Raw genomic sequence first — 22,279 nt, forward strand, 5'->3', positions numbered from 1 at the left:
TTCCTTCCTTCCTTCCTTCCTTCCTTCCTTCCTTCCTTCCTTCCTTCTCTCTTTCTGAAATAGGGTCTCACTTATCCCAGTATGTTCTCAAATTGGCTACAGAACTGAGAATGACCTTGAGCATCTATTCCTCCTGCCTCTCCCTACCAGGTCTTTGAGGTAGAGGCATAGACCATGTCTCAGTTTGCAGTGCTGGACATCAACTCGAGAGTGTCAGTCATATTAGGAAACACTCTACCGACTGCGCCCATGCCCAGGCCCAGCGTCCACGGTTTGGAAGTTATTTGTGTGCACAGTCTGCAGTCGAAGAGCAAGGAGTTAGTCCTTGATTCCTGAGGGTGGGGTTTCTGTATCATTTGTACTGAATTCTTCTGCATGGATGAGTTTATGTTTGTATTAACATTAACTTTTGTTTCATATGTGCACACACACGCACGTTCCAGGCCCGTCCCAGCCTCAGCCACCAGGGCTTCATTAGTTACCTTCTTGGAGCCTTGGTGCTCAAAACTGCCAGGTGATGGAATTTGACAGTGTTTCTTCCTTTTTGGGGTTCACGAGTGCCTGCCACATACCAGGGGCGAATTTTAGGTAGTTACCACACAGTGAGGCGAGCAGGCTGTGGCCTCTGCCCTACCTTCTGTGCTGAGCGCTGCCCAACAGTCTGAGAAGACAGCCCATGGTGTCTTAATCTCCAGGGACTTTTGAATTAGTGGAGAATAGAGACGTTTTAGGTAAACCAGCATGGCTGTAGCAACATCCAAGGAGCCGGTGCCCACGGGACTGTTGGTGGACAGAACAGTGGACTTGAGATGTAAAGAAAGGTGTATTGCTCCTGGCCCCTCTCTCCGCATCTCTACGACAAGGCAGTAGCTCCAGACCTTCTTCACTGGAACGCTTTCAGGGAGTCCATTTCTGGCTCAGAGCAAAACATTAAATACATGGGTTCTCCTTTACTTTCCTTCTCACCCCTCCCCCTTCCCACCAGCCTTCCTCCCTCTCTTCCTCTCCCTCTCCCTCCCTCTCTCCCTCCCTCCCTTCCTCTCCCCCTCTTCCCTCCCCTCTCTCCCTCCCTCCCAGCCTGCATACTGTTTGTTTTATGGAAGTATGTTGTTTGGCTGGAAAAATGGCTCACAGGTTAAGAGCTCTTCTTGTTCTTACGGAGGAGACAAATTTGGCTCCCAGCACCCGTGTTGGGCAGCTCTCAACTGCCTTATCTACAGCTCCAGGGGACCCGAGCCATGTGTGTATGCCCTCCCACATACACACAATTAACAACAGTAAAAATAAATCTGGAAAAAATAAAATTCATTTATATTTATGAGATAGGAGCTCATGTAGCCCAGGTCAGACTCAAGCTCTTCTGTGTAGTCAAAGATGACCTCCAACTTCTAATTCCCCTGCCTCAACTTCCCAAGTACTCAGATTATAGCCATGTGTCATCATGCCCAGTTTATCCTGTGCTGAGATGGAAGCCTAGGGCCTCATGCATGCTAGGCAAGCCTTCCACTGAGTTCCACCCCAGTCTCTTGTCTGTGTTTCTTTAGCTTTTAGTATGCTTTGAACACAGGCAGTATGATGCCTCTGGTGGGTTTTTTTTCGCTCAACAAAGCTTTGGCTACTGGGGGGCTTTTGCGGCTCCACAGGAATGCAGGTCTTGGTTCTATTTCTGTGAAGCGTTTTGTTGGGATCTGGGTAAGGACTGCACTGTCTGTGTGTAAAAATTGTGGGAGCATGAGAAAGGTGGCCCAGTCTGTAGAGTGCTTGCCCTACAAGTGTGAGGACCTGAATGTGTATCCCAGTGCCTATAACAGCTGGGCATGGTGGCACATGCCAGCACAGGGAAGCCAGAGGGCGAATCCTGGGGCTCACCGGGCAGCCAGGCTGGCTGGCTCAGCATGCTCCGTGATCAGTGAGAGACCCTGTCTCAAAAAATATGGTGGTTGTTGAGGAAGGTGCTCGACATCAACTTCTGCCCCTTACACACATGCGTGCACATGCGCCTTGCACGCCTATATACACAGCGACATGTACATGCATGGGCTGCACGTGTGTCCACATGTCTCTCTCTGTCTGTCATGTCTCTCTCTGTCTGTCGCTCTCACTGTCTCTCTCACACACAGTGTACACATTCACCGGTCTGCTGTGAGCCTGGCCCATCTGTGCTGGGCTTGTGAGTCTCATGTGCAGCAGGCGGGGCGAGCAGCTCTGAAGAGCACAGCAGGACCTGGCTGCCTGCCTTAGTGGGGGCTTGGTGACTGCTTGCTGTCCCCCTGGGGATAGCTGGTGTAGGCACGATAAACGGATACATTTACTTTGTGTGTTATTGGCCCTCCAAAAGGCAAATGCCCTTTGAACACATTTCTTATTCAGATGGGTGAGTTCTGTTTGCTTCTTTGTCTGGCTTTCTTTTGTTTTTGTCTTCCCAGAGTGGATATCGAACCTAGGCCTTGTATATGTCAGACGGGACTCTACCATTGAGCCACATCTCTGTTCTCTTCAGTTTTCTGTTGTACCTAATGTGTTCACCATATTGGAATACAATGAAAATTCTCCTCTCTTGTCCGTCTGAGCAGAGCACCACCCATGCCAGGACAAGAAAATACCAACCCGTGTCCTTCTTCTTATTAACTTGTTATCTTGTGTGTGTGAGAGTGCACATTCCTGATGTGCATGTGGAGATCTGAGGACAACTTTGTGGAGTCACCCGATTTGTGCAGCAAGCACCTTTATTCACTGAGCCATCTTATTGCTTGTTGGCCCCAAAATAAATACTACCGTTTTACCCTCTATTGCTTCCGTGGTGCCTACATATTCCCCTTATGTCTCTTTGCCCTTGACATATATATTTTGAAAATCTTACCTTGGCAGAATGCTTCTTCATTTTCTTTTACAGTGGAGAAATGTTTCATTGTGCAGATTACACTGTATTTAACAAGTACTTACCAAAGGTCATTTGGATTTTCCCAGATGGTTGCCACTGTGAACATTGCTTCACCTGGTGCCTTTGTATGTCATTTCTCACACATGTGTATGTGCAGACTCATACAAGTGTGTTTATGTGTGTGTGATGTGTGTGTGTGAGTGTACATGTACGTGTGCCACAGTATTTGGAGGCCAGAGGACAGCTTTCAGAAGTCAGTTTTCTCGTTTCACTGTGGGTTCTGGGGATCATCAGGCTTGCACTTTGACCCACTGGGCCCTCTCTCTAGTCTTACATGTTTTGGTATTTGCCAAAACTTGTCTTTTGTAGGTGTTGTATCATCAGCTGTTAATAGTTAAAACTGATATTGGGATTTGGGATAGATTTTAAAAGAATGTTTACTCTGTATTGTTGCATATCCTCTGCTGAGTTAGAATATTTATTTTATATGGTATTGGAGTAATAGTGTTCTGGGTCACTGGTTTCCAGTAGTTGCCAAAGACCCTCAAAAGCATCTCTGATTTATGTGCTAAGCAGACATCAATGATATGAAAATAATAATAATAGCTCGTACATGCATGATAGTCCATGTTTTGAGTGTTCGTAGAGAACCTTGTATTTAATAAAGTAGTAGTTCTTCTGTGTGTGGTGTTGACTGTGTTTTATGTGTAATGTGGTTACTTGTTTGTAACCATACTTTTTCGTTACTTTATTGGGTTCTTTTACCTACCACCCTTCTCTACCCCAATCCCATCCAACCCCCCAACACTAGGTAGGAGAGAAAGAGGGAAAGAGAGGAAGAAGGTATAGCTCTTTTTAGACTATTTGCTGCTGATTCGGGGCATCGAGTTCCTTGGGGCCAGTCCAGCCTTCATTGTAATGATCTCTCCAACCAGCACCCAGCAAACAACAAAAGGCTCAGCAGGGACAGCAGCTGCCAGAGCTCCTCTGGGGCTCTCACATTTATACCCTCTGAAGAGTCCCCAGAATTCAAAATGTAAACTATCATCAGCTGGAAAAATCACATCTCTGCTGGAGCACGAGACACATCATAGCCAGCTGCTGCGGTCAGTCTGAAGCAGCCCCATACCCCACACCTGTGATTGAAACGAAAACATATTTCCAATATAACTAGGTTTTTAAAGGAACCAGAATCCTCACTACACTTGTTGGCATGGGTGTCCGCACATGTGTGCTCAGATATACATTCAGTTGAGCACACATTTGTGCGAAGGTCTGAGGTCAGTGTCCAACATCTTTCCTATCTTTCTCCACCTTCGGTGTTTTGAGAAAGGCCTCTCACTGAATCTGAACCTCCTTTATCGGGCTCAGCTGGCTGCCTGCCTCCAGGGGTCCTCCTGGATCTGTCCCTCCCCTTCTGGGAGCTCAGAAATCTACCACTATTCCTGGCATTCTCTGTGGGTCTGGGGATCCAAATGTGGATCCCCATACTTACGCAGTAGGTACTTTTCTCACTGAGCCTCTCCCTACCGCAGGAATCGTTCTTTCAATAGTTTCACTGACTTCTCAGGTCAGTGGCTGCCAGCTCCGCAGCACAGGGATGGGTTTGTTATAGTAAATGACCCCTGGATTTGATGCTGCTTTAGCTTCATTTTGTCCAATTTTTCAAATTAGTTTAGTCTGTAGTTGGAGATGTAGTTCAGTTGGGGGTGCCTGAGTTCCACCCTAGCACCATGTAAACCAGGCATGGCAACACACCTGTTATCCCAGCAGTTGAGAGGCGAAGGCTGGAGGGTCAGAAGTTCAAGGTTTTATTGACTACACATGGAGTTCATGGACTGCCTGGGCTACATGAGACCCCGTTTGGGTCTTGGAGAGCAGATACTACATCCTATTTCAATATAATGAAAAATTACTTTGTTTTGCAGATGTCCCTTTGAGGACCGGCTTGCCACCACCACTCAGAAATTACAAATATGGTAACCAATTCTTTTATTATTTAAAAAATATATAATTTTGCATTATTGTTGTTTACATGAATTCAAATGTGATGTTCAAATATTAATTTACTCTAAATTAAAGTCAGTATGGAGGAGCAGGGGCCACAGCTTAGGGAGCAACACATGCTTAGTATGGGCAAGGCTCCAGCTTGAATATCTATATTACATAAGTGTTTGTGTGTGATACGGTTGTTAAAGGAGTGTAGGAGTAGTTGCAGCATGCTGGGAACCTCAGTTGTAATGTATAGGAAGTGGCATGCTTGTGGGGAATAGCATGCTTGGCATAAATGCGTGCACATACATAGATGCAAAAGAAATGAAATGCAATACAAAGTAAAACTGCAGCACTAAAGCCACAGGCTCTGTGTCATTATTTGTTATAAAACCATCTAGGTCCTCTCGCTCAGTAGAGTGGCACTCAGCAAACTTGATTTGAGACAGTGCTTGAAAGTTGCAGCATATCCAATAAATATTCCCGCTAATTAGTGCAGACATTTGAAAGTGTAAATTTTTTATAACCCTAAGTCATTTTCCAGAGCGGCTTTTCATTCCGTTTCCATCTGATAGGTCAACCGATGACCTACAGCCTTTCAAAATCACAATCTCCGTGCGCCTGCATTTTAATACCCATAGTCTAATTGTGAGGTCACAGAGACAGCCAGGCAGGAGGCAGAGGCACCGAGTGGGAAGTATTTCGATTTATGAGACCTAAAGCATTTACATACTCAGTATTGAAGCAGAGAAAGGAATAAAAAGCAGACTGAGGTAAATATGAAGTTTCTCAATTGTGGCCTTCACAGCTTTTGAAGGAGAATGCCTTGAATAGAATCTCAAAATCGTAAATGTGAATCCACCTGCAAATTACATATGATTTCCCTTTTTTGCATATTGTAGTGTGTGTGTGTGTGTATAGGCAAATGTGTGCCGTCTCAGCTCCTTCAAAAAGATAAATTTTAGAATAATGAAAGCAGAGAGGGGCCTGGAGAGATGGCTCAGCGGTTAAGAGCACTCACTTCTTTTCCAGAGGACCCTGGTTCAATTCCCAGGACCCAGATGGCAGCTCACAACTTTCTGTAACTCTAAGAGCTGACACCCTCACACAGATGTACATGCAGGCTAAACACCATGCACATACAATAAAAATAAATAAATTTTAAAAAAAGAAAGCAGGGAAGATGGTGATGGCTCATTTGGTAAAGTGCTTGTTGAACAACTGTGAGGATCTGAGTTCAGTCCTCCAAACTCATATAAAACATGCTGGGCACAATGGCACATTTATAATCTCAGGGCTTCGGAGGCAGAGACACCTGTATTTTGGGGCTTGCTGGCCAGACCAGCCTAATGTAATCAGGGAGCCCAAGGCCAGTGAGGAAGTCTGTCTCAAAAATGAATAAATGAATGAATGCGTGACAGGGTGGATGGCTTGTAGGGAAGGAGAGTCAATGCTGTCTTCTGGTTTCCACACTCATACAGACACACTTGTGTGCCCATACGTAGACCCAACAATATAAACATAGTATAAGGTAGCGTAACCATCAGAGACTCGTTGGGGTAGAAAGTATCTGTCTCATTAACCCCACTGTGTCATAGCATTTCTGCATATTTAGGTGAACCGGCAGAAAGATGAGAAGGGATTGCAGGAGCCAGTAGGTCCTGAGGGAGAGGCTCTTTGGCTGGGTCTGGATGTGTAACGGTCAGTAGCTTTGTCTCCCTTAGGAAAGGTTTGGTGCCGGCTTTTCATCTGCCGTGCTCACCTGGTCCGGCCTGTGGGAACAGGGCAGTGTACTGAGCAGTTCTGCTGGTTGGTCCTGTGCTGAGGGGTGAAGGGCTCTGACAGCCACCAGTGTTAGTGCTTTCTGAGACCTTGCTCCCATTTAAGTAGTGTCTCCGTCTGATGATGCAGCTGTTCATCCCATGGGCGCAGCCACTGTGCGTTTGGACACGATAATCCTGACTTCATGAGTCTCTGCAGATGCTCTGCTTTGTGTACAGGATTTTAAATACGATCTATCGATTGATTGATTGATTGATTGATTGATTGACTGAATGTTTTTTGAAACTGAGTCTCTCTATGAAACCCCGGCTGCCCTGGAACTCACAGAGATCCACGTGACCAGACTGGCTTCAAACTCCCAGAGAGTTTCTGCCTCTTGAGTGCTGGAATTAAAGGTGTGTGCCACTATGCCTGGCTAGCGTTGTGTGTTTTTAAGGCGGTATGAAATCGAACAGTGCATGGGCTGGTATATTATATACTCTACAATACACATGCTATTTATTTTAAACACCCAGAACCCCATTTTCTCTGTTGTTGTGATGTGTGTATTTGCCTGTATGTATATAAATGTGCCATGTACATATTGTACCTACAGAGGCCAGGAGAGTGTGTCAGACTCCCTATAACTGGAGGTATGGACAGTGGGGAGCCAGCATGTGTGTACTGGGAACTAGCAGCAAACTCGGACTCTCTGTAAGAGAAGCAAGTGCTCCTAACTGCTGAGCCACCTTTATAGCCCCTGTTTTATATTTTTAAAAGATCTTATTTTTATTTGCATATGTGTCTGTGTGGGGGTGCTGTATGTGTGTATTCCTGTGAAGGCTACAAGAGACTCAGGGCCAAACTTTGGGCAGAGCACAGAAAGTCTTATGGAGAAAGAGAGGGATGGAATTAGAGGGACATGGAGGGGACAGGAGCCCCACAAGGAGACCAACCTTGTAAACCCAGGGGGTCCTGCAGAGACTGATGCACCAACGGAGGACCATGCATGGACAGGGCCTAGATCCCCTGCTCAGATGTGGCTGATTGGTAGCTCAGTCTCCATGTGGATCTTTGAGTGAGGTAATCAGGGGCTGCTTCTATCATGAACTCAGTTGACTGCTCTTTAATCACTCGCCCCTGATGATGCAGCCTTGCCAGGCCCTAGAGGAAGAGGATCCAGGCAGTCCTGATGAGACTTAAGAAGCTCTGGGTAGATGGCAATAGTGGAGAACTCCCTCTTTCAGTGGACTAGGGGAAGTCGATAGGGGAAAAAGGGAGGGAGGATGGGACTCGGGGAGTTGAGGGAAGGGGCTTTAATCCGGATATATAATGAATAAACTGTGAAGAAAAAAAATTAAAAACAACAATAATAACAACAAAAGGATCTGAGTTCAGTTCCAAGCATCCAGTTCTAATGTTTCGCAATCACCTGTAACTCCAGTTCCAGCAGATCAGTATCCTCTTCTGGCCTTTGTGGGCACCCCCCCCAACACACACACACACACACACACACACACACACACACACACACACATCTTTTTTTTTTTAAGTCAGGGTGGATGGGACCTGGAGAACAAAACCCAACTTTCAGTGCTGGCCTCTGCATGTGCAAACACACACACACTTACCAGACACAACTTTTAAAAAGCTCAGTAACAAAACCTGTAGAATGCGCTTAATGCTCCTAAGGTCAGATTACAGTTTGCAGGTGGAATCTACACACCTTAAGCTTCTTTTAGTTAAAATAAATTTCTGCTGGCCTCTCCCTTGTCTCAACACAGACTTTTAGTGACAAAAAGAATACAGTAGGAAACTCAGAATTGTAGATAATCTAAAAGTCATGCTTGCTTTTTTTTCTGGGTCCAATGTAAACTTACTTCCGTATTTGGGGTATATTTATATTCCTGACAATCATATTTTGCTTAGGTTGTATTGGTTTTTATTTCTTCAGAGTCTAGGGTTAAGCCAACCTTTAATCCCAGCACTCAGGAGGCAGATCTCTGAGTTGGGGGCCAGCCTGGTCTCCATGGTGAATTCTGAGATAACCAGAGCTACACAGTGAGACCCTGTCTCAAAAAAAAAAAAAAAAAAAAAAAAAAAACAAGAGTTATTGGCCAGATGGCTCAGCAAGTAAAGAAAGACACTAAACCCCAAGCTTGATCACCTCGTTTGATCACCAGGACTCATGTGGGAGGAGAGAACTGGCTGCGAGACCCACACTCATGCCTTGGCATGAATGCATCCCAACACAAACTAGTTACCTAAGAAACTAGATAAATAGGTTTGTTAAAGAGTCTGTAGTTGTGGTCCCAGGGTGTCGAGCTAGTGTTAAAATTACAGTAATAAAAAATATTGTAATAGATGACAGTTGATGCCTTTCTCTCCGTATTTATGTATGGATGTATTGGTATGTGTACATATGTGTGCGGGAGGTGCACACGTATGCAGGTGTGTGCAGGTCAACGGCTGACATCTGGTACTCTCCTGTAGCACTCTCCACCTTATTTATTTACTTTGAGTCAGGGTCTCTCCCTGAACCTGGCTGGACTAGGCCAGCCAGGGAGCTCCAGGGTTCTGGTCACCTCCTCCCCAGTGCCAAGAAACCCAGCGTTTTCACATGGGTTCTGGGGAGGGGCCTCAGGGCCTCCTGCTTGGACCACAAGCTCTTTACTGGCTGATCCGTCTCCCCAGCCAGTCTGTTGAAAATAATGAGTAATTCACAGTGCGCGAGTGCTTGCCCGCAGTGTAGATGAGCACATGTTCAAGTCCAATGCCAAAGGAGGATGGAGGAGCCACGAGTCCCCTTACACTGTGCTGAGATGAGCGTAGCACACCCTGCCTTCATACAGAGTCTTCATTACATTGTGACCAGTAGAATGAAGTTTAGTGAACTGTTGGGGGCTTATTTAGATAGAAGCATACATCGCAGTCATGATACTGTAATTAAATGGTTTAAAAAATGAAGTGGAGAACCAGAAACTTTTATAATTCAAGTATGCAGAATGCCTGTGTCTGCTAGGTAACGAGGGGCCGATTACCTTAGAGTTGGAGGGCTTTGTAAAATGTTTTTAAATGCAGGAGTTTATACTGGGTTGTGGTTCCAGACGGAGAGTCCATAACAGTGGGGCAGCATGGCCATGGGCATCTGATCAGGAAGCTCAGATCACATCTTCAACCACAGGCAGACAGCAGGGAATCCAGGGCCTGAGTTTCACCCAAGTGGAGAGAAATAGCCTGTGGTGAAAATACAGTGAGCTGCTTTCAGCACAGGACTTAGAGTGAGTTAGGTTCAAATGGAGCAGGCTCAGAGGGTAAAAAGCTTGTCTCTTAAGCGCAGCAATCTGAGTTTGACCCCCCAGTACTCACATAATATGCTGGCGTGGTGGCTCATACCCAAAATGCCAGCTCTGCCAGAGCAGAGACAGGGAGCTCCATGGGACTCACAGGCAAGCCAGTAAAGCAGAGTGTGCAAATTCCAGGTTCAGTGAAAGACTGTCTGTAAACACTGTGGAGAGCAATAGAAGTCACCTGACGCTAGCCTCCGGCCTCCATGTGTGTGCACATACACAAACATGTACTCGTACACACATGTGCATGTATATATGCATGCAGACGTGTATGCATACATGCATGTGCAGGCACACACACACACGCATCTGTACACATGTGTCCACACATATACACACGAAAAGAAATAACAGATGTTGGCGTCTTTGGGGCACTGGTGTTCTCTCATGACTCCTAATGTTTGAATTCTGAAGGTAACGGCACATTTTCAGCCTGATCATCTGACCTGGAGGCCTTATAACTACCCTAAGGGCTTAGTGGTTTTTATGAAACCACTAAGTGTTTTTTTTTTTTTTTTTCACTTACGTGGGTTTTTGTTTGTTTGTTTTAAATTTTAACGACAGGGTCTTACCATGCAGCCCTGGCCAGAACTTGCCCTGGAACTGGCCTGGAACTTAGAGATCTGCCTGCCTCTGTCTCCTGAATACAGAGATTAAAGATGTGTGCTACCACACATACATGAACCTGGCTGGTCATTTGTCTTAACTTACGATTAATACATGGATTTTTAATTGTTCACTCAGCTTTTAGTGGTCCTTGAGAGTCCTCAGACTACAGTGTTGCAGTGCTGCATATCAAAAGAGTAAACTTGGAGCCCACATAGGGCTCTGACCCACAGGCCTTTTTTTCTTCTTTTTTGTAATTGGATGGTTCTCAATTGTGAGCTTTGTAGATAACAATTTCATCTCTCTCAATGTGAAAAGGTTGGACACGTAACAATTTAAAATATCTTTGTGTATCTCTCTCCCTCCCTCTTTCTTTTTTTCTCCCTCTTGTTCTTCTCTCTTCCTTTCCTTCCTCTTTCCTTCCTCCCAGCCATCCTTCCCTTCTCCTCCCAGGACCTTCATATGCCAGGCAACACTCCACCATTGAACTCTACCTGTGGTCTCCTATAATGTGTATGACTTGCTGAAATGCATTACCTTTTACAGTAGAACAGATTTTAGATAGGTATGTTCATAGAGGAAGGTTTCGGCTATTCCAGTTACTTCATCTAGTAATTACAACAGAGGTTTTAGGTACATCTGTGTGAAGAAAGAACTTATTTTCTTTCTCTTTCAGATACACTAAAGATTCTTCATCAAGCTCACAAAGCAAAGGTATGTGTATGGGAGTATCTGATGGGGGGGTACCTGGTGGGTAGGTGGGTGGGGATCCTGGAGGTGGGGTTTCTGTTACACCACCAGCTGCTAGAATTGGTAGTAAGCACATGGATATGTGTGTAAAATCTCTCCTATTCTGGAAATGATGTTTTTGGAGGTGTGTGGTGCTGGCCACAGAGGCACAGGCCACCCTTCCAAAGTGTCTCTTACCTGAAGAGAGGTGTGTGCGTATGTGCTCTGTGCTTTCATTTGTATGTTCTTGAGGTATTCGTGTAAGGTTTTGATGAAGCTGCCACCACAGGTGGCTTCCCAGATGGGAGGGGGACCTCTTCTCTCTTGAGCCTCAGTGGCCTTGTTCAGACTCTTCATTGAAACTGTCAGCTCACTCTTATACGAACTGCTCAGGGACGGGGGACACACCTTTGTGTGTGTGTCTGTGTGTACAAGACAGGCGTGTGCATGCATGTACATGTGTTGTTGTATTTTTTGAGGCAGGGTCTCACTGTGGAGGTCTGGCTGGCCTGGAACTCACTCTGTAGACCAGGCTGCCCTCAAACTTACAGAGATCTGTCTGTCTCTGTCTCGAGAGGGCTAAAGGGGTTTGCTACCAAGTAGAGCTTCCACCTTATCTCCGAGGCAGGATCTCCTACTGGCCCTGGGGCTCGTGATTAGCTACCTGGCTGGCTTATCTCCAGGCTCATCCTTTCCCCACGTTGCCAGCACTGGGGTAGACATGCACTACTATGCCCAGCTTTTGAACTCAGAGCCTCACACTTGTGTGGCAAACAGCTCACCGGCTGGACTACGTCCCAGCCCTGAATATCTCATTCATACCTCTTTACGCCTCTAGAACCTAATGTGTGATGCCCGGGTCATAGAATTTTATAGCTTTTTAAACCTTTATTTCATTTGCATATATTTATTCATATGTGCGTGCCATGGTGCATCTGTGGAGCTCAGAGGTCAGCTTTCAGGATTCTCTTCTCCCCTTCCACTAGCGGGGTTCCACAGATCAAACTCAGCTCCTCGGGCTTGGTTCCAGGCGCCTTTGCCCTCTGAGCCATCTCACTGACCCTCCCTAAGTTTTGGGTGAAGTATTTATTCATGAATTAATTTCATTTCATTCTTATTTCAAGCCATTGGTCCAGTTGTAAACTCAAGCTTTCAAGATAGATGTGTGTCAGATGACGAGAGCAAGTGGCCGAGAGTGTCAGCTTGTTTCAGGTTAGGGATGGCGGCATTTATTGCATATGAAAACTTGACGGTGTCTCAGAACGCTGGGTTCACGCCTGTCTGAGGCTGCAGTGTGGCATCTGCTCCTTTTATGGGTACCGGAATGTTCTGCCAGTCTGCCCACAGGCTGCATCTGAGGAGCAGTTTTGTTCCGGTTTCTAAACAGTAGGGAAGGCAAGGTTTGGCTTTGTTTTGCATTTTATTAGTTACTCTCCTCCCAGCTGTATGCTCTGTCAGGTATGCTGTATGACAGCATACCTGACAGAGCACCTTGAGAGAGAGACTTTTCTGGAACATTTATAGACCTGAAACACAGTGTGGGGTACAGTGCGTCCTGGAGGGGAAGGCAAGGCTTTACGATCATGAAGCAGAGCGGTGAATGCTAGGATCGGCACCTCCCTCCCCCGTGTGTGGATGTGCAGTAGCCAGAGGAGGGTGTTGCCTCCCTACTCTTAACCCCTTGTACCATGCTCCCGTGAGACAGGATCTCTTGCTGGGTCCAGAATCAGGCTTGAAGGCAGTAAACCCAAACAACTCCTGTTTAGGCACTGTAGTCACAGAGACCTTCGGTTTTTTGAGGGGACTGGGGATTTGAACTCAAGTCCTCATGCTTGCACAGAAAACATTCTTACACAGTGAATCATCTCTCCAACCCTACAGCCATATTTTTTTTTAAGAGAGAAAAAAGTAAGACTTTAGAATACAGCACATGGTACATTTCTGTTTGCACAGCGGAGCTTACAGGCACACCCACGCATGTGTGGTGTCAGGAAGCATACATGGGCAGGCACAGGCTCTGCAGAGAAGAGCTCCACAGCTGGCCATAGGGGAGAGGAGGATTTCCAGTATTTGCTGTTCATGTGCTTGGAGAATTTAGACTCTTGTGTTCTAAAAGGTCTCTTAATAAAGCATGAATTTATTTTTCAGTGGGAGTGCTCTGGGGTTCAAGGCCCTCTGTAGCAAGTCAAGTTCACAAACCATGGAACACAGCCTCTGGCTTGTGGGGCTTCTGTTTAGGCAGTAGAGAGACCTTTCTGTTGAGTCTGTCTCAAACACATTGTAGAAATAGGGTAAACTGGGCTTCGGGAATGGTTTAATCAGTGAAGCGTTTGCCTTGCAAGCATGAGGGCCAGAGTTCAGATCCCTAAAACTTACATGAAAGGCCAGGTGTGTTAGCAAGCACTATAATTTGCACAGGGCTCATGGCCAGCTAGTCCAGCTAATCAGTGACTTCCGGGTTCTTCAAAAGACCTTGTCGAAACAAATAAGGTGGAGTGGGGATTGAGGAAGACACATAACACTGATTTCTGGCCTCCATTCCACATGCACCCCTTCTCCAGCCTTCATTCACCCCTCCCCACCCCATGGAACTAGAATGTACTACTAAACAGCTGAATTCTGATTGGCAGGTGACACTGTGAGGCCAATTCAGTCACTTCCAGGTGCTGTTCAGGGGAAGACAACAACTCCAAATTGTCTCCCCTGGTGCCCAACTAGAATTGTAAATATCACTGGAGAACAACCACCGCTGCCATTCCAAATCACACAGAAATGTGACAGTTAATAAGACATAGGCTGAAATCTTTGTCAGCTTGGACACTTCTAACTATGTGTCCTTGGGGCCACTTAAGGCCAAGTTGCTTCTCTCAGAAGTCACATTGTCAGGGGTGAGTCTTTAGTTCCACCTCTGGTGAGCCTTGTGCCCTGGGCCTGCACCTCTGCAGTTCCTCCCAAATTCTTGTGGTGGGGATGCAGCCTGGTCACAGCAGACAGCACTGAGGGTCGCGCTAGATCCCCGCACATCCTCCTGCACTTCTCTCCCTTTCTCTAGGTGCAAGGTGCCTAAAGCTTGGAGAAGTTTTTGGCGTTGGGCACACAGAGCTGGGCACTGAGGGAGCCTGAGTTGTAACCCTGGTTTGACTGTTTCCCTAGCCCCTCCTCGTAACGCTCTCAGGTCTGCGGGATGTCACGACCATGTGTTCTTATCAAGTGATACTCTTTCTTGAGCTTGTTTGGAGGTTCTAGCAGGGGAGCGCAGCTACTCGTATACCCTTGACCGAAGACCGGTCCTCCTCTATTCGGGGAAGGTTGTCCTCTTTGACCGTCCTCTTCGACTGAGCGCGCAGCTTCGGGAGGGACGCACATGGAGTGGTGAGGGAGGAAGGGGACACCCGCCTAGCCAGCCAGATCAGCCGAATCAACCCTGGCGATCAATGGGGTGACAGATGTCGCAGCCAGATCGCCCTCACATCCGATACTCTTTCTTCTTAGACAAATGAGCTTGTGTTGGGTTTGGAGGACGATGACACACTCCTGCTAAAGGAAGACAGAACCCTCAAGGACTCAGGAATAGGTGAGCAGGGACACTGGTGGGTGGGGGCCACTGGGCTTTCTGGCCTGTGTGCCAGGGCTCCTGGCTGATCGTATCTAGAAAATTCTCAGCAAAGTAATTGCCCCTGTGCTGAGAATTCTGTGTGTTCTTGTCGTTTGACCAAGGGAACTGCATATGTGCAGAATACAAATAATTCGTTTCCAGTTTGCTCAGAACTCTGGTGAGGGTCATTTTAAATGATTGACAGGCTATTAGCACAATAACTGCCGACTGTTATCGGCGCTATTGGAGAGAAATGGACCTAGTGAAACTAATGTAGAATAACGAAATGAGATGTTTGTACAACACGCAACGTAACTTCTGATAGTCACTCAAGACTCGCAGGGCCAGCCACGCTGTGAAATTTAAACTATAAGCCTGGTGTGTGCGGTGGGAAATTACCCGAGTTAGCCTTTCAACCCAGTGTATGTTCAGTTCTACGCGAAAGAAATGCTTTGTGGCCATTAGATGTCACTGTTATTCTACTTCTGCCTTCACTAAATACGGTGAGGTGTGAATATTAGGAGGTCTGAGCAGAAGGCTCATGCCGCCTGTGACGCACCTCTGAGGTTAGGGAGCACGAGAGTGTCACAGTGCACAGTTCCTCTGTAGGTCCCCATGTACAGGAGGTGAGAGGCACAGACAGTGATGTCTACACTGCAAAGCCATATGGGTCCGTGAGTGACTTTCACTCACCGACGTCAGGAATTCACATCGTTCCATTGGGATAGGATTTAAAATAATAGGCTAAGGGGCTGGGGAGATGGCTCGCTCGGTGGGCAGCTGAGCGTGCTGTGCAAGCGTGAGGACCTGGATTTGATCCCCAGCAACCCTGGGTGTGGCCGTGTATGCACCTGTGAGCACAGCAGTGTGGGCGGTGGAGAGAGGGGTCTCTAGGGCTTGCGGGCTGCCAGCCTAGCTGCAGGTTCAGTGAGAGACCCTGTCTCCAGGGAAGTAGATGGTGAGCAGGACAACTGATGTCCTCTCTGGCTTCTTCACACACAGGCTCTTGCTCTCCTTCTGATAAATAAAGGTCAGGTTATAAAATCATAAATGACATCTCTGTGTTAAGTCTATAAATTTGCAACAATTAGTGCCTGCTCATATTGTGAATACAGTAGATTTTTGTTATTTGAAATTAAGAAATCATTTTTCTGTCTCCATGAATTGTGCACAGGACTTGTAGTCTCTGGTGCATACATTATTTTCTGTAACTTCATCCAGGATCAAGTTCCCTGGAAGTAAAATCAGATTTGTGACTATTTATAATGACTCCCTTCTGGGCATGGTGGCGCATGCCTTTATCCTGGCCTAGGGGAGACAGAGGCTCGAGGACACGAGGTTCAGGCCAGCCTGGGTTGCATTACAACTACAAGACCAAGATAGACTACCTGCTGAGAGCCTCTCTATAACTAAATAAACAGATAAACAAATAAACAAATGAAATGTTTCTCTACTTGGAAAAAGTCATGTATCAGATAGGTATTGAATGTTCATTTTGTGTTGGTGAGAAATAATGTAACTTGACACTTGGTGTTTCAAATGCTGCTTTTATAGCAGGTGGCTCTTCTTTAATTGAGACTTCTAGAGCCTGGAGGAAGCCTGGCTTGCTTTAAAAGCCTAAGCCGAAAGGAGTGTTATAGACTGATATTGATGTGGGAATGGACAAGTAGCTTGGTGAAAAGCAATGTAAAACTCCAATGCAAACTGGAAAATTAATAAAGTTGACATCTCTCAAGTAAATAGGGAAGAAATGAATTGGCCAAAAACTACGTGTTTCTAGGAAATAAATCTCAAATCTTCAACTCAGTCTTTATTTAAAAAGAAATTTAGATTTAATGTTACAATGTTTAATGTTACAGTGTAAAAATAATTTTAAAATATTTTTACTTGCTAGGTGTAGTGGCACATGCTTTTAATCCCAACACTTGGGAGGCAGAGGCAGGTGGATCTCTGTGAGTTCAAGACCAGCTGGTCTACATAGTGAGTTCATGGACAGCCAGAACTACAGAGTGAGACCTTCTCTTGAAAAAGAAAAAAAATTATGCATGTTTTTGTATGCATGCATGTATGTATGTATGTGTGTGTGTGTGTGTGTGTGTGAAAGGTATGCACCATGGTTGGCATGTGGGGATCAGAGGACAGCCTGTGGAAGTTGGTTCTCTCCTCCTACTCTGCGCATCCCAGGAAGTGGAACCTAGGACTTAAGGCAGCAGATGCCTTTACCAGTGAGCCATCTTAGCATCTCATAAAGACAGGAGCTCGTGACCTCAAAGGAGATGCCTTAGAGGGGCAAAGGTGGTAAATGTGACCCTGACAGTGGTAACCAGCTGTGTTGGCTAGCTTTGACATAAGCTAGAGGGATTTGGGAAGCAGGAGCCTCAAGTGAGAAAATGCCCCCACTAGGCTGGCCTGTGGTCAAGCTTGTGGTACAGTGTCTTGACTGATGATTAATGTGGGAGGACCAGCTCACTGTGGATGGCATCACTCCTGGGCTGGTGGTCCTGAGCAAGCCATGAAGAGTGAGCCAGTTAAGTAGCATTCCTTGGCCCTTGCATCAGCTCCTGCCTCAAGTTCCTGCCAGGACTTCCCTCATTGATGGACTATGACATGAAACTGTAAGCTGAAATAATCCCTCTCCTCCCCAGTTTGCTTGTGTTCATGGTCTTTATCATGGCAGTGAAGACCTAAATAAGACACAAACCTAAAGGAAAGGTAACAAACTCTGCAGGACTTGGAGAGATGCTGGTAAAGTGTTTACTGGGTAAAAACCCAATTTCAATCTCTAGCACCCACTGGGCCAAAAACCCAATTTCAATCTCTAGCACCTGCATTAAAATAGAAGGGAGGGAGGAAGGGAGGGAGGGAGGGAGGCAAATAAAACCAGCCAGGTGTGATGGCTCCACTTCTGTTACCTCAGTGCTGGGGAGGTGCACACAGGAGGATCCCCAGCTCACCCGCCAACCAGGGTACTTCGTTCCTGTGCTCCAGGATCAGTGAGATCCCATCTCAAACAAATAATGTGGAGGCACTGGAGAGATGGCTCAGAGGCTAAGAGTACACATTGCAGAGAACCCAAGTTCACTTCCTGGCACACATGCTGGGCAGCTTACAGCACACACACACACACACACACACACACACACACACGCACACACACACAATTAAAAACATTAAAAAATAAGGTAGAAAATGACTGAGAAAGATGCCTGTTATCAGGCCTCCACAGGCATGCAGACCCATGCACCTGCACACATGTGCAAATACACACAGACACACATGCAGATGACTACAGATGACTACAGGTAGTTAGTGTAGAAAGCGTACATGAAAAAGTATACAGGTTGAAGAAGCGGTTGGCATGTCAGAAATCCTTCCGAGCTCTCGGTAGGGTGGCAGCTGCAGGTTGAAATGATGTTGTCTGTATAGCAGAGCCAAGAAACTGAATTGCACCCTCGCCTCCAAGGCCTCAGGTCAACTTGTTTCTGTCCCTTACGTCCATCTGGGTGACCTCAGACAACCAGCAGCTGTTATAAGATTGGCAGCCATGCATAAAATTGGTGAGCCCCAGGGAGGTCATAGCATGGGAAAGAATTCTCTCCTGCACATCTGCTGAGCGCATGCACTTCCTCTCACGTTCTGCAGTCAGGACTACTTCCTGTTGTATCTTTTCCTAAGTCAAGAGAAACCCGCCTCCTCAGGTCCCCCTTCTGAAGGGCAGTGGGGCTCCCTCTCTTGTTTCCTGTCTGAATCACTGATGTGCATATTTGCCTCAGGGATGAAGAATAAATTGTGAGACAGCATCATCTTCTTTTAAAACATGCACCTGGGGCTGCAAAGATGGCTCCACAGTTGTATGCACCGGATGCTTTTCCAAAAGTCTATGGTCTTCGTCCCCACACCAGCTGGGTGGCCCGCACTCAGGTGCCTGGAACTCCCTCCAGGGAGTTGAATACCCTCTTTCTGGCCACTGCTTGTACTGCCCCTCCCCCACCTGTGCAGGCCTACTCTCACACACATAACAATATTTAAATAATTAAAATAACAAATACACACAGTCCATGTTTGTAGGTATGCATGGAGGAAGGGTCACACGCCTGAGTTACAGAGATGCTGTCCTGGGTGACTGATTTTTCTTTCCTTCTTTGTGTTCTCTGATTATTCTTGTGATTTAAGTCCTTCCCTGAAAAAAAAAAAATCCTTCCCTGTAATTAAGACCAACTTTTGAAAACTTTGCGTGTTTGTGTATTTGTGTGTATGTGTGCAAGCCCTGAGTGCATGCTCTATGTGGGTGCTTGTGTATGAGTTGTGTGGGTTGTGGGAGGCCAGGTGTTGATGTCAGGTGTCTTCCTCATGTAACCGCCGTCTTATTTTTGAGACTGAGTCTCCCATTGAACCTAGAGCTCGCTGAGTGGTCTAGGCTGGCCAGCCAGCGAGTCCTGCCTGTATTCGCTCTCCCGGTGCTGGGGTTACAAGAGTGTGCCACTACATCTGACCTTTTTAAAACGTGGATTTGGAGGCTGGGACTCAGGGCCTGATGCTTACAGAATGAGCGATTTCCCCATTCTTGTTTTAAGCCTTTGATTCAAATGGATTTACCTCTGGAGTGATCCAGGGATCCCCAAAATGCCCTCTGGACCTGGCAAGGTAGCTCGGGTCCCTCCTAGAAACAATTTCCTCTGCTTCCTAGAGCCGTGTTCTGTCCCCTCTGGGGAGCGAGCCTTGGTTATAGCTGGGGGAGGACGTACGGTCCCCCGGGAGCAACAGGAAATTACAGGCAGAGTGGAGTTGTCAAGTATGATTTTTCTAGAGAATTTTCCTTCCCGCCTGCGTCTGGCTAGGCTTCGGAGAGGTTTAAGAGACAAACTCAAAGTCAGCGCTCATTCCCTTTTCACTCCTTGATCTCGCTGAAGAGCTGTCAGTCTGCTATCACAGCCAGTTGCCATGGGAATAATGCCAGTGTGATAAATGTGTCATTCTGACTTTCTGCAGGAATTGGAAAAGAAAGGCTGGGAGGGGAACTGGGAGAAGAGAGCAAGACTAGGTTCCTCTGCAGCCCTTCCTCTTCCTGGGACCCCGTGGCATATTCCACACCTGACAGTGGCACCCATTTTTGTTTGTGGACTTGTGTAGATAAAGTGCTTTGCTTTGGGGCTGGGAATTGACTAAGTGGGTGAGAGCATTTGTTGTATAGGTTAGAGGAACTGAGTTTGGTTCCCAGCAGCTGTGTAAAAAGTTGGGTCTGGCCGTCCACATTCACCCAGAGCTGTGAGGGGCAAAGACAGGAGATCGCTGGGGCTTGCCGGCTGCCAGCCTGGCTCCAGGTTAAGTGAGTGGCCCTCCCAAGGAAATAAGATGCAGAATGATGGAATAGGATGCAGACACCCTCCTCAGGTCTCTGTGTGCACATGTACGCAAATATCACATACACTTACACAGCACACAGCACAAAGAAATACACCATTTACTTCCAGGAAGGAAGAGGGAGTTTTACCAAGATATTTAACTTTTATGACTTGACAGTTGTTCTTGATAATTAAAGTTTCACTGACTAATTCACCATACAAAGAAAAGTACACTTAAGTTTTTGCAGTGATATTTTATCTATTTCATTTTGCTACTATTGACCCTGTTCCCTTTCAAATCTTTTCTGCTTTGAGAAGGAGCTTGTGGCTAGTGACTCTCATCGAGCAGGCTATGTAAAAACGCTGAAGCCGGTGACCGTGGACCACGTCAGCGCTGCTTCTCTGAGGGAAGGGCCCTTGCCAACCTTGGTTCTGTAATAATCCCACAACTCCCCTGGGGTTGGTTTTCATTTTATGTGTCACTTCTGCCATCAGCTTCCTGCCCTCTGCCTCCACCCCGAACCTCTCCATCACGTCCTACATACAGAACTGCTATGGGAGTCTCTGGCTCCCACCGCTTCACAGTGTGGGATTTGCAGTTCCTCAAGGTTTGAGGCCCTTTCCTCTTCCTTTTCTTGGGGAGTAATATCTTGGGACAGACATATTTTCTTTCCTGACAGTGTCAGGATGGCTTCACATTAACCTTGTAACAGTGACAGGCAACTCAGCAGTGCTAGCTGGAATCCCAAAACAGATTCACAGTGCCCCTACAGACCTGTGTGTGTGTGCAGGTGAGTAGACTAGGTTGGTGGGCCAGTGCGTCCCAGGAAGCACTGGTCCCTGCCTCCACTGCACTGGGACTACAAGCACTCACCACCAGGCCTGGCTCCTTTTCTGTGATCTCTGGAATGGGGTAAAAAAAAAAAAAAGCAGATCCTCAAGCTTTGTTTACACATAGGTGGTAAAGTAAAGCCATCACTGTACCAACTGAGCTGTCTCCTCAGCCCGTCTTTTATTAGTGTCAGTGTTTGTCTTGTAAGGTTTTGTTTATGTTTTCTTTTCTGTCTAGCAGTTCGAGGACTTAAATTCAGGGTCTTGCACACACGGGCAGGCATTGTACTGCCGAGCTCTACCCCTGCCATTTTGTTGTTGTTATGTTAAAGTGTCACTTTCTGACACATGATGGTTTTATGTATTTATAAGTGAAGATATTTGTGTACTCTGTGGAGTACAGTATCATATTTTGATATGATACTGTATACAAACACACATATGTATGTATACACATAAATAATACATATATGCATATATAATAATCAAGACTGTCACTTCAGACATTTATCACTTGTTTATGTTGGGCACATGCCAAAGCCTTCCATCTAGCCATTTCAAATTACAACACGCCTGACTTCCTCAAGCCTTCTAACTATGAAAACAACTTTTAAAAAATGTGTGTAGAATAGATGTGTGTTTGTGTGCATGGATGTCTTAGTTAAGATTTCTATTTCTGTGAAGAGATACCATGACCACGGCAACTCTTACAAAGAAAAGTATTTAACTGGGGCTGGCTTACAGTTCAGAAGGTGAGTCCATTGTCATGCATGGCGGCATGCAGGCAGACATGGTGCTGGAGAGGTATCTGAGAGCTCTACATCCAGATCTGCAGACAGCAGGAAGAGAGCGTGAACCTCTGGGTCTGGCTTGGAGTTCTGAAACCTCAAAGCCCACCCCTTGTGACATACTTCCTCCATCAAAACCACACCTACTCCAGCACAGCCACAATTTCTAGTAGTGCCACTCCCTGTGAGCCTCTGGGGGCCAGTTTCATTCAAACCACCACAGGGGGGTATAAGTTCACATGTGTGCATGTTCATGTGAAGGCCAGAGATCAGCACTGAGTATCGTCCTCGGTTATTCCCCCACCTTGTTTTTAGAGACATGGTCTCACTCGCCTTGGAACTCAACTAGGCCCATGAGCTCCAGAGGCCCTCCTGTCTTTGCCTCCTGGCCCCCAGTATTGGGG

At 46.4% G+C, this 22,279-nt stretch overlaps 1 protein-coding gene across 2 annotated transcripts in view; it reads left to right on the forward strand.

Moving 5' to 3' along the window:
* Positions 1–22,279, forward strand: part of CUNH2orf76 (chromosome unknown C2orf76 homolog) — a 61,779-nt gene that overhangs the window by 34,898 nt on the left and 4,602 nt on the right. The window contains exons 3-5 of one of the 2 annotated variants that reach the window (XM_055604677.1): positions 4,810–4,860; positions 11,267–11,304; positions 14,812–14,893. In XM_055604677.1, the coding sequence (XP_055460652.1) occupies positions 4,810–4,860; positions 11,267–11,304; positions 14,812–14,893 (171 nt within the window). The remainder of the gene's footprint in view (positions 1–4,809; positions 4,861–11,266; positions 11,305–14,811; positions 14,894–22,279) is intronic. The other variant, XM_055604680.1, reaches the window with a different exon arrangement.

The sequence above is a fragment of the Psammomys obesus genome, unplaced genomic scaffold (assembly GCF_907164565.1).
Source record: "Psammomys obesus unplaced genomic scaffold, mPsaObe1.curated_primary_1811, whole genome shotgun sequence".
Classification (NCBI taxonomy): Eukaryota; Metazoa; Chordata; class Mammalia; order Rodentia; family Muridae; genus Psammomys; species Psammomys obesus.